At 42.9% G+C, this 13,090-nt stretch overlaps 1 protein-coding gene across 1 annotated transcript in view; it reads right to left on the reverse strand.

Moving 5' to 3' along the window:
- PPM1E (protein phosphatase, Mg2+/Mn2+ dependent 1E) overlaps positions 1-10,528 on the reverse strand; it is a 277,467-nt gene extending 266,939 nt beyond the window's left edge. Inside the window, exon 1 of the mRNA XM_040424760.1 lies at positions 10,274-10,528. Within this exon, the coding sequence (XP_040280694.1) occupies positions 10,274-10,455 (182 nt within the window). The 5' untranslated portion in view covers positions 10,456-10,528. The remainder of the gene's footprint in view (positions 1-10,273) is intronic.
- Positions 10,529-13,090: the final 2,562 nt, after the last annotated feature.

Raw genomic sequence — 13,090 nt, forward strand, 5'->3', positions numbered from 1 at the left:
TTAACGGAAATAAGCAAATAACGCCACATCAGCATGGCTTCGTGAGGGATCGGTCATGTCAAACTAATTTAATCAGTTTCTATGAGGAGGTAAGTTCTAAACTTGACAGCGGCGAATCAATGGATGTCGTATATCTGGACTTCTCCAAAGCATTTGACACTGTACAACATAAAAGGTTAGTATATAAAATGAGAATGCTCGGACTGGGAGAAAACGTCTGTATGTGGGTATGATAGACAACAGAGGGTGGTTATTAACTGTACACACTCAGACTGGGTCACTGTCACTAGTGGAGTACCTCAGGGGTCAGTATTGGGCCCTATTCTCTTCAATATATTTATTAATGATCTTGTAGAAGGCTTGCATAGTAAAATATCAATTTTTGCAGATGACACTAAACTGTGTAAAGTAATTAACACTGAAGAGGACAGTATACTATTACAGAGGGATCTGGATAGATTGGAGGCTTGGGCAGATAAGTGGCAGATGAGGTTTAACACTGACAAATGTAAGGTTATGCACATGGGAAGAAATAATGCAAGTCACCCGTACATACTAAATGATAAAACACTCAGTAACACTGACATGGAAAAGGATCTAGGAATTTTAATAAACAGCAAACTAAGCTGCAAAAAACAGTGTCAGGCAGCTGCTGCCAAGGCCAATAAGATAATGGGTTGCATCAAAAGGGGCATAGATGCCCGTGATGAGAACATATTCCTACTACTTTACAAATCATTAGTCAGACCACACATGGAGTACTGTGTACAGTTCTGGGCTCCTGTGAACAAGGCAGACATAGCAGAGCTGGAGAGGGTCCAGAGGAGGGCAACTAAAGTAATAACTGGAATGGGGCAACTACAGTGCCCTGAAAGATTATCAAAATTAGGGTTATTCACGTTAGAAAAAAGACGACTGAGGGGAGATCTAATTACTATGTATAAATATATCAGGGGTCAGTACAGAGATCTATCCCATCATCTATTTATCCCCAGGACTGTGACTGTGATGAGGGGACATCCTCTGCGTTTGGAGGAAAGAAGGTTTGTACACAAACATAGAAAAGGATTCTTTACGGTAAGAGCAGTGAGACTATGGAACTCTCTGCCTGAGGAGGTGGTGATGGTGAGTACAATAAAGGAATTCAAGAGGGGCCTGGATGTGTTTCTAGAGCGTAATAATATTACAGGCTATAGCTACTAGAGATGGGTCGTTCATCCAGGGAGTTATTCTGATTGCCTGATTGGAGTCGGGAAGGAATTTTTTATTCCCCTAAAGTGAGGAAAATTGGCTTTTACCTCACAGGGTTTTTTTGCCTTCCTCTGGATCAACTTGCAGGATAACAGGCCGAACTGGATGGACAAATGTCTTTTTTCGGCCTTATGTACTATGTACTATGTTACTATAACACAGGACTACATTGCCCTAAATCTAAACCCGTTAATAGACAGAAGCGTACAAAAAATAAACAGCTGGTGTAAATTACCACTCTCAATTATAGGTAGAGCTAATTTGGTGAAAATGGTGCTCATGCCGCAATTCCTGTATGTACTTCATAACAGCCCAACTTAGTTACCGATGACATATTTCTATAAAATACAGGGGTTATTCAGATCTCTGATATGGAGCAGAAAATCTCCCAGAATTAGAATAGAAACTTTACAAAGAAATAAAGATAACGGAGGGCTTGCGATCCCCAACCTGTGGTTATACTTTTTGGCTTCGCAAGCTCAGCAGTTTAAATCGTGGGGGAAGGAAGGCAATATTAACCCAGTGGGTACTTTGGTCTCCTATTTAGTAGGGGGAAAGCCACCAAGTTATATCCTAGAACTTAGCTCAGACACACGTCTACCAGATAATTTACCGAGCATTATGGTGTGGCAAAAACTTAAAGACATCACAAATATCTCAGGTTACACTGCTGTCACCCCTCTTTGGAACAATAATGGGCTACCGGAGCTTAAGAAATTAGTGGGCTTTGGGACATTGAAAAAAAAAAGAGTACTTTGGCTTTAGAAGTTATATACTAACGGAACCTTTAAGAGTTTCGAGCAATTAAAAGAGGAATTTAACATTGCTAATTCCAATTTTTATCAATACCTCCAACTGCGCCATGCCCTTGCGGTACAGGGAAAGGTAACTGACCTCATTATAAAGGCATCTCTCATAGCAGACCAGATCAGGAAGGGAGGGGATACTAAAGGGGTTATCTCCACCTTTTATAAAACCCTGCTGTCATTTTATCATGACCGCTTCCCACTAAAGGTCAAGGATAAATGGAGTGCAGATGTGGGGCCTTTAACGGACTTACAATGGACGGAAGTGCTGGAAAGAGGTCCTATGTTGTCATTATGTGAACCTCAAAGGCTTTCACAGTTATACCTAATACATTGAGTGTACAGGACACCCATGTTCCTGCACAAGGTGGGACTGCGAGACACTTCTCAATGCCCAAAATGTAATGCCCCTGATGCGCATATTATGCACATGTTTTGGGAATGTACAGGTTTGGGCCCCTTTTGGCGGGATGTATTAGATATCATCTATGAGGTATATAGTATCAGAATTCAGACTGACCCACAGATCTGTGTTTTGGGGCTCCTGCAAGACGACTCGGTGGAGGGCGTAGTAATAGGTATTGGCAGACTTCTGTATAATGCTAGGAAACTGATTGCAAAATACTGGATAAGTACTGAAGTGCCAACCAGACAGGAATTTATCACCCGCATGTATACCAAGAGAGGTACACTCAAGAAATTTGAATCTATCTGGGGTTTGTGGATGACAACGCCAGGGCTGCCATCCAGGCGTCTTCTGATGGTGAATATGAGGAGTAACACTTTAAGATAAGAAACTTAGAGGGAAGGAAAGACACAATATGGTTGTCAGCAAAATATCTTTATTGATATGAATACTGGTACTATTGTTTGGGGGGGGGGGTTAATTGTTTGGTCTTTTCGTCTCTTTCATGTGAGCATACAAATGTCATTTCTTATTATCTTTTCATTCTGTGCATGATCTGATACCGATGCTGGATTTAAGCATCTGCACTTTGTTGATGTTCATATTTGTATCCCAAATGTATGCCTATTTTATATAAAAATAATAATAAAAATTATCTGATTTAAAAAAAATAATACAAAGTTGGGGGGGGGTGGGAGGTGTTTGTAATTTGTTGAGCAAAACTCCTTAACTTTAAATCCTGCAAAACCATTACTGTGCCAAAAGACAAGTTTAAGCTTCTGCTGGCTGAAGAATGAACAGGCGATACTTTTATAGTAATTACTTACACAATGACAATGCAAAATTAATTGTACTAGGAAGTTCTGCCACCAATCCCTCTTCAATCCCCCATCCCTCAAGTATGTGCTCTGTAAAAGTGATTTCCCAACAGCCACTTATGGTGTATGCTCTATTTCAAGGCACTGTCTCACCAAACATACATTTTCAGAAGCCCCTTATTCCCTTTCCAATCTTACTACAGCATCTGACATTTGTTTTCAATTTTTAGGTACTTGCTTACCCCAGAAGTTCCATTTTTTTCCATAAAAAAGTCCTGATCACTTCCTTAAGTGACCAATCATTCAAAATGACATACAAATTCTCAGTGTACCACCAACAACAGTACATGCGCTCATTCAGTGCTGTTCCATGTATTAGAACGGCATGTACTGCGCACGCTCATCCTGGTGCTATTTACTTCTATAGAGAACAACCAAGCATTGCTATGGAGGTGCCCATGGGTGCTGTGGGGCAGAGTAAAAAAAGAGATGATCTGTGTATGCTTGTCCAAAATGCTAGTGGACTATAACAGTACATAACCACAAACAACATACCAAAACAAAGGTATGATAAGTTCTACCTGAAGGGTTTAGTTGACAAATAGGAAACCTGAAATAATGAACTGCTAAGTACTTACTGTACCTGGCAGATCTGTTAACACTGCTCTAGTTCTCCAGGCTAGGCTCCATGACCTGGCTACAGCGGTGACGTCACGTCAACAATGTGTGACCACTGCAGCAAGTCACTGGTGGTGCGCTAAAGAGGCCTGCAGCGGTTGGGTGTTGCTGACATGAAGTCACAGCTGCAACCAGGTCAATAGAGCCCAGCTGGGAGAATCTGAGAGGCGGAATGGGATCTGCCAAGCAAGTCATGGTCTTGTGGTGTGGATAAGGAGTCATCAAGAGGTGCACTGTTTCGATTTTCTGCATTTCTTCTTACTTGGTATTCTTACGAAGTACTTACCAGTTCTCTACTGCTATCTTTCCAGTTTTCTCATGGAACTGGACAACCCCTTTAAGTGTGACAATCTTTTTGAAGTGGGATATGCAGGTATTTTGTACAAGATACACTGCCTGTCCAAAAAAAAAAAAGTCGCCACATGGATTTAACTAAGCAAATAGTTATGAGCCTCCTATTGGATAATTAATGCATGGGGCAATTATCTTTCAGCTGGCAACAAGTTATTTAACCCCAACTGGTGCAATTAGTTGCTTCTCATTTCTTCAACAATCATGTCGAAAGACACATCTCGTGGTCGTGGAAAAGATGTTAGTCTGTTTGAGAAGGGTCAAATCATTGGCATGCATCAAGCAGAGAAAACATCTAAGGAGATTGCAGAAACTACTAAAATTGGGTTAAGAACTGTCCAACGCATTATTAAAAACTGGAAGGATAGTGGGGACCCATCGTATTCGAGGAAGAAATGTGGGTGGAAAAAAATCCTGAATGATCGTGAGCGGCGATCACTTAAACGTTTGGTGAAATCAGTAGAACTCAGGGCTATGTTTAATAGTGAAAGTAAGAGTATTTCCACATGCACAATGCGAAGGGAACTCAAGGGATTGGGACTGAACAGCTGTGTAGCTGTAAGAAAACCACTAATCATTGAGGCAAACCAGAAAAAGGCTTCAATTTGCTAGGGAGCATAAAGATTGGACTCTGGAGCAATGGAAGAAGGTCATGTGGTCTGATGAGTCCAGATTTACCCTGTTCCAGAGTGATGGGCGCATCAGGGTAAGAAGAGAGGCAGATGAAGTGATGCACCCATCATGCCTAGTGCCTACTGTACAAGCCTGTGGGGGCAGTGCTATGATCTGGGGTTGCTGCAGTTGGTCAGGTCGAGGTTCAGCAACAGTATGTGCTCCAAGAATGAGGTCAGCTGACTACCTGAACCTACTGAATGACCAGGTTATTCCATCAATGGATTTTTTCTTCCCTGATGGCACGGGCATATTCCAAGATGACAATGCCAGGATTCATCAGGCTCAAATTGTGAAAGAGTGGTTCAGGGAGCATGAGACATCATTTTCACACATGGATTGGCCACCACAGAGTCCAGACCTTAACCCCATTGAGAATCTTTGGGATGTGCTGGAGAAGGCTTTGCGCAGCAGTCAGACTCTACCATCATCAATGAAAGATCTTGGTGATAAATTAATGCAACACTGGATGAAAATAAATCTTGTGACATTGCAGAAGCTTATCGAAACAATGCCACAGCGAATGTGTGCCGTAATCAAAGCTAAAGGCTTTTTTCGGTGGCGACTTTTTTTTTTGGACAGGCAGTGTAGATCAAAACCTCTCCAACGCATCAATCCTTATCTACACCACATTTTTGTGTGAAAGCTCCTGATTGAAGCACCTTGTCTAAACTGAAATGAGTGCATTCAAAAAGTGACCTAAATAATCAAGCATTACCATAAACATGTCCTCTCTCATTACAATTTGCAGCCGTGCTTCTCACGGTGACTGCAGGCAGAAAGAATTTGTTGTTCGTGTCTGCGCATATACAACGTTATCACCAGCAATGAACTACTTTGCTAAACCTAGTTCTTCCGGGAGGCCGACTATCACTGGATAATACGTTGCAAGCAAATATTGGAAGAGGAGGCTATTTACTTATTATATGGATCTTCACTATTCTGCAGAGGAGGATCAGGAATATAGCAACACATTTTAGGGGAAGCTATTACAACCATGACTCACTGAAAGAAATATTATCTAATATGAAAGGGAAAAGCCAATATAAATAGCAATCCATTAGTTATTTATCATGGAGTCCTCTAGACTTCCTAAAGATTAGAGTTCTTTTTTACACATTTATTGGGGTCATCTATCAAACTAGTTGCCCATAGCAAAAATGAACTGTCAAAAATGAAAGGTGGAATCTGATTGGTTGCTATGGACAAAAGCCAGTTCTACTTTACACCAGTTTGATATGTTTGCAGGGATTGGATGTGATCAGGCCACTGGCTAATAGCAGGTGCTCCTTCTAGATGGTGACTACCTTCAATAACATGCTTCTGTAAAGACCAGAGTAGCCACTCACTATTCAGAAGAACTGGAGTAAATCATTGGTGACAATCTCAAGAAGAAGATGGCAGCTGGTACGTTCTAACGTGGAGCAGAGAGGGCATGAGAGAAGGTCTGACAAATAGATATGTCAAATTCTTAGGACTTATTTAGAGGACCGCTGTAAAACGTTTGTGTTCCATCCACTAACATGGACAATATTAAACCAAGCACCCGGGGATGGCGTCCTTGTCCTGTTACTTTTTTTTGTTTTTTGCTAGCCCAAAGGGGGTTAGGGCTCATGCACACGACTGCATGTATTTTGCAGTCCGCAGAACATGGATATGCACAAAAAACCCAAAACGGATGACATCCATATTGCATCTGTTTTTTTGCAGATCCATTGTAACAATGCCTGTCTTTGTCCGCAAAATGGACAAGATTAGGACATGTTCTATTTTTTGGTGGAACGGACTTGAGGACATACGGAAACGAATGCACACTGAGTCATTTCCGTTTTTTGTGGAGCCATTGAAGTGAATGGTTCTGTATATGGGCTGAAAAAAAAAAAAAAAGGAATGAAACGGAAAGAAAATACATTCGTGTGCATGAGCCCTTATCTTGAGTAAACCCTTTAAGGATATGTTCATGCTGAGGATTTTGAGAATGTGGAAACCATGACCACGCCAAGAATGGACAGGTGGGAAAGGATCCATACAGCAAACACAACGATCGAGGTGGCCCCATAAATGCTCAATTGGGTTAAAGTCTGGGTAATTAGGGGGCCAGGGTAGAACTTGGAGGTCTTTGTCATGCTCTTCCAACCAATGTCGGACATGTCTCGCCGTGTGACCAGTTCCATTGTCTTGCTTGAAGTTTCTATCCACCTTGGGGAAGACAATCAGCATGTATGGGTGTATGTGATCTACAAGAATGGATTAATACCCAAATTGTTCAGAGTGCCTTCCTCATGGATGAGTGAGAGAATGCCATGAAAACCTTCCCCAGACAGTAATGCTGCCACCACCAGCTTGTGCTCTTCCAGGAATGGTTGCAGGGTGTTTGTTCTCTGATGATTCTCGCTTAATATGTCAACGTCCATCCGTTCGATGAAGCAGAAAATGTGACTCATTCGAGAAGACAACCCTTCGCCAACCAGAGGTCCAATTCCGATACTGCCATGAAAATTGAAGCCTTTTTCTGCCGATGCAACTTAGCAGAAATAGCCCCATACGCAGTAGGGTTTGCTAAACTGTTGTTTTAGACACACATCTGGTAGCCCCTGGTTCATTTAGGTGGTGAGATGCTCCACTGTAGAGTGTCGGTCTGCCCTTCTGCACCTTCGTAGCCGACGTTCACCTCTCACATCAATGGCACGTCGTGCCCCGCAGTTTCCATGTCGCTTATTCACAATGGTGCCATTTATCCACTCACAATACACTTTCAGCACAGCAGCACGGGAACAGTTCACAAACTGCGCAGTTTCAGAAATCCTGCCATCCTCGGCCCGAGAGCCAAAAATCATCTCTTTTTGCAACTTTGATAAATTGTCCTTTTTACCCATGACAGCTATTGCACACCTTATATACCATGTGACTTCCTTAATGAGCACATGCCAACGTCAAAAGTAGGTAATGGTCATAATAATGTGACTCAACCGTGTATCATAGCTGTATTGTCATTATGTGGATGAAGAAATAACAGCTGTGTCTGAGGATGAATTTATATGCGGCACATTAAAGAGGTTCTTCAGGACTATGACAAACGCCACGCCTGTCCATGGATTGTGCCTGGTATTGCAGCTAAGCTCCAATGAGGTGAATGGGGCTGAACTGTAATACCACGCACAACCAGTGAACAGGAGAGGTGCTGTTTTTGGAAGAAAGCAGCATTCTTTTTCTAGTCCTGGAGAACCCCTTAAAGGGGTTGTGCAGGCTGTGCATATTGATGACCTATCGTCAGGACAGCTGTTTGAAGAGAAGGTGGCGCTCAATGCGAGCACTACCTCCTGTTCATTACACTGCCATTTGTCTGGGAAGTTTCAGCGGTGCAGTGTACGCGCTCCATTGTAATTACACTATACCCTCTCTCCAGAGGAGACGACGCGTAGTGTAATGAAAAGGAAGCAGCGCTTGCATGGAGTGGTGGAGGTTCCGGGTGTCGGACCCCAGCCGATCTGATATTGATGACCTCTACTGACGATAGGTAATGCACATAGGTGGCAGGACAAACCCTTTAAATTGTCATTATCCCATTCATCTAAATGGGGCTTGCAGAAATCCACGTGCCGCTGAAACAACATGTGACTATACCCTAAGACGGTTCTTGTCAGCACTCTCAAGTAAGAATGGAAGTTTGTTCATGGTCTTTGAAGGTAATCTCTAAATCAGGGGCATAAATTCCATATAAGCAGCTTCTGTGGCCCTGAGGGGACCCACTGGGCCAAAGGCCTACTTAGGCTGACCCCATTGCCGTCTTTCATGGACAGTGGGAACCTACAGCAACCTCTCCTACAATGCTATTGGGAGGGGGGCACTTAAAAAGGAGATGCTGCTTCTTCTCTAATATAGAGATGGAAAGGGGAGGCAAAGCAAGGGCTAGAATGGAAATAGCGTTTAACTTGTACCAATATGTAGATTTGTAGTTTCATAGAAATAGTCTTCAGATAAACAAGTGATAAACATTATCTTCACGTTAAAGCCGCCTTCTTCCTTATGAATCCCCCTTATAAATCTCCTAATCAGCCATGAAAGCTCCCACTGAGGCGTCCTCCCAGCCTTGCTGAGCTGTGCCAGACCTATCTAGTAATGCAGGGGACAGTTACCGCCTCTATTGTCACCAACGCAGACCCCTGAATGGAAATCTAGCTTCTTGTGCACATTTAACCCCCTGCATTTCTGTAACTTTATGGCAACTACAGTACATTGGTGTTCACCCAGCTTTCCAAGGATCTGATGTACCTATAACGATCTGTAGAGAGCTGTAACAAATGTGGCCAAGCGATGGAAAGAAAGATAGATGATAGATAGATATGAGAGAGATAGATAGATAGATAGATATGAGATCGATAGATAGATAGATAATAGATAGATAGATAGATAGATAGATAGATAGATAGATATGGGATAGATAGATAATAGATAGATGTATAGATAGATGATAGATAATAGATAATAGATAGATGTATAGATAGATGTATAGATAGATAATAGATAGATAGATAGATAGATAGATAGATGTATAGATAGATAATAGATAGATGTATAGATAGATAATAGATAGATGTATAGATAGATAGATAGATAGATAATAGATAATAGATAGATATATAGATAGATGTATGGATAGATAGATAGATGATAGATAATAGATAGATAGATGTATAGATAGATAATAGATAGATGTATAGATAGATAATAGATAGATGTATAGATAGATAGATAATAGATAGATGTATAGATAGATAATAGATAGATGTATAGATAGATAGATAATAGATAGATGTATAGATAGATAGATAATAGATAGATGTATAGATAGATAGATGTACAGTGATCTAAGTGTAGCTTCTTTTCTATCTCGATAGTGGGAGAGAATGCCAGTCCTCAGGTGAGCAGGAGGAGGCTTCTTCCACAAGGTGACACACACAGACCTGTAGATGCCCGGGCAGGCTGGCACCGCTGGCATGACAGGAGGAGAGCAGGACTGGCTGGGAATGTCCTGATCTTAGAAGCAGCATTATGTAAGAGGGTTTACATGGGATTGCCAGTCTCGGCTCCCGCCAGGACATCTGTCCCTCTAGGTGGTCCTGTGCTATAGGTAGACGTTTAGCACATCTCTCCATCGCCCTGCCAATGTCACTGCTGCCCTCTCAACACGGGCATTATTGTCTATTTATAGCTAATCTTAAACCCCTGCACTCCTGCAAAGAAAGCCCTCTGCCCCCCGCAGACACATAGCGATGGACCCGGCACTTAACTATTTGCAGAGTTGCTGCAGGCACAGGTCCAGGCATTCTCCTTCCACCTCCTCCGGAGTGATGTGATCTGACAGCGGACGGAGCGGGATAGGGTCCTCCTCCCCGAAGGGTCCCCTGAACTCCCCGAGAAAAAGCTCCAGGAACCTGCGGCAGGTTTTCTCCTCGTTGGATGCGCCGGACATCGCTTCTCATTCCTGGGCGGAGAGCTGCGGGATGAAGCGGCAGCGGCGGCAGCACTAGCACTGAGCGCGGCTCTCAGGCATCCCACTAGAGAAGCAGCTGTGACGACAGCAGGCGGTCATGTGACCTCGGGGGCGGGGCCTGTCGCATGTGGCTCGTGTGTTAGTGCTGCGGAGCCAGCGCCAGTCATAGTGGCAGTCATACAGCATTGTGGCTGCAGGGGGCGTAACACGGAAATCTAAAAAAGCCCTTGTCATGTACACTGTTGATTCTGTTACATTCCTAATTCGCATTTCTCAACCAGTCCCAGGTTCCAAGGAGACTTGATGTTAGTAGATGTGGTGGGAGTCATTTATCAAACTGGTGTAAAGTAGAACTGGCTTAGTTGCCCATAGCAACCAATCAGATTCCACCTTTCATTTTGGACAGCTCCTTTGGAAAATGAAAGGTGGAATCGGATTGGTCGCTATGGGCAACTAAGACCGTTCTACTTTACACCAGTTTGATGAATGACCCCCATCGGCTTCATGTCTCTGTAAGGTGTTACCTTTTTTTTAGGTTTACATTTGAAAGGGGTTTTCTGAGATGGTGAGAGATAGGCAACAGCATAAAAAGTCACCTGTTAAAATCTACCACCAGTGTAGCCAGCAGGGGCAGATTAAAGGGTTTTAGACGCCGGTCTTAGTAACCCGTACTGACATTAATAACCGTATAGCTGGCAGTAGATTGCTGAAGTTATGAAGAGATGCAGGCCTGTACATACCTTCAGCGCACCCTCCACATCTTCTAAGTATAAGACAGCTTCCAAGCTGCATTACACCATTTCCTACTGCTAAAACATAAATGAGAGCGGCATGCTGGCCCGCCCCCTTCCCTGCCAACGTCACCCCCTCTTTTTTAGACTTGGCGCGTGCAGTAAGAAGTCGCAGATTGAGGCATAAAGGACCTTTGCGCCGCAATCTGCACCAGAAATTCACCTAATTTAGGCTGGGTTCACACTTGAGTGTATTTGATATGCGCGTTTTTGTTGCACGTTTTTGTGAGCGTTTTTGTCCATAGTCAACGCGCGTATTACACGCGTTTGTGTGATTGACAACAGTGTCCTTTGGCCACAAATGCGTGACAAAACGCCCCAAAGAAGCTCAAGAACTTTTTTGAGCGTAGGGCGTTTTTCAGCGCGTTCAAACGCGCTGTAAAACGCTCAAGTGAGAACCAGGGCCATAGGGAAACATTGGTTTTCATGTGTTGAGCGTTTTACAGCGCATTTGAACGCGCTGTAAAATGCTCAAGTGTGAACCCAGCCTTTGGCGTATTTCTGTTTGATAAATGACCCCCTAAGTGTATCATAGGTCCAGGGCTGTTTGCCCATATTGGACGAGGGGGTCCATTCTCCTTTTGCGTTCTGCTGTATATTTATATTTTTCTAGTGTGTATAAAAAAAATATATATACCACATATACACATACAGGGAGTGCAGAATTATTAGGCAAGTTGTATTTTTGAGGATTAATTTTATTATAGAACAACAACCATGTTCTCAATGAACCCAAAAAACTCTAATATCAAAGCTGAATATTTTTGGAAGTAGTTTTTAGTTTGTTTTTAGTTTTAGCTATTTTAGGGGGATATCTGTGTGTGTGCAGGTGACTATTACTGTGCATAATTATTAGGCAACTTAACAAAAAACAAATATATACCCATTTCAATTATTTATTTTTACCAGTGAAACCAATATAACATCTCAACATTCACAAATATACATTTCTGACATTCAAAAACAAAACAAAAACAAATCAGTGACCAATATAGCCACCTTTCTTTGCAAGGACACTCAAAAGCCTGCCATCCATGGATTCTGTCAGTGTTTTGATCTGTTCACCATCAACATTGCGTGCAGCAGCAACCACAGCCTCCCAGACACTGTTCAGAGAGGTGTACTGTTTTCCCTCCTTGTAAATCTCACATTTGATGATGGACCACAGGTTCTCAATGGGGTTCAGATCAGGTGAACAAGGAGGCCATGTCATTAGATTTTCTTCTTTTATACCCTTTCTTGCCAGCCACGCTGTGGAGTACTTGGACGCGTGTGATGGAGCATTGTCCTGCATGAAAATCATGTTTTTCTTGAAGGATGCAGACTTCTTCCTGTACCACTGCTTGAAGAAGGTGTCTTCCAGAAACTGGCAGTAGGACTGGGAGTTGAGCTTGACTCCATCCTCAACCCGAAAAGGCCCCACAAGCTCATCTTTGATGATACCAGCCCAAACCAGTACTCCACCTCCACCTTGCTGGCGTCTGAGTCGGACTGGAGCTCTCTGCCCTTTACCAATCCAGCCACGGGCCCATCCATCTAGCCCATCAAGAATCACTCTCATTTCATCAGTCCATAAAACCTTAGAAAAATTAGTCTTGAGATATTTCTTGGCCCAGTCTTGACGTTTCAGCTTGTGTGTCTTGTTCAGTGGTGGTCGTCTTTCAGCCTTTCTTACCTTGGCCATGTCTCTGAGTATTGCACACCTTGTGCTTTTGGGCACTCCAGTGATGTTGCAGCTCTGAAATATGGCCAAACTGGTGGCAAGTGGCATCTTGGCAGCTGCACGCTTGACTTTTCTCAGTTCATGGGCTGTTATTTTGCGC

Source organism: Bufo bufo, chromosome 3, assembly GCF_905171765.1.
Source record: "Bufo bufo chromosome 3, aBufBuf1.1, whole genome shotgun sequence".
In the NCBI taxonomy this organism is placed as follows: domain Eukaryota; kingdom Metazoa; phylum Chordata; class Amphibia; order Anura; family Bufonidae; genus Bufo; species Bufo bufo.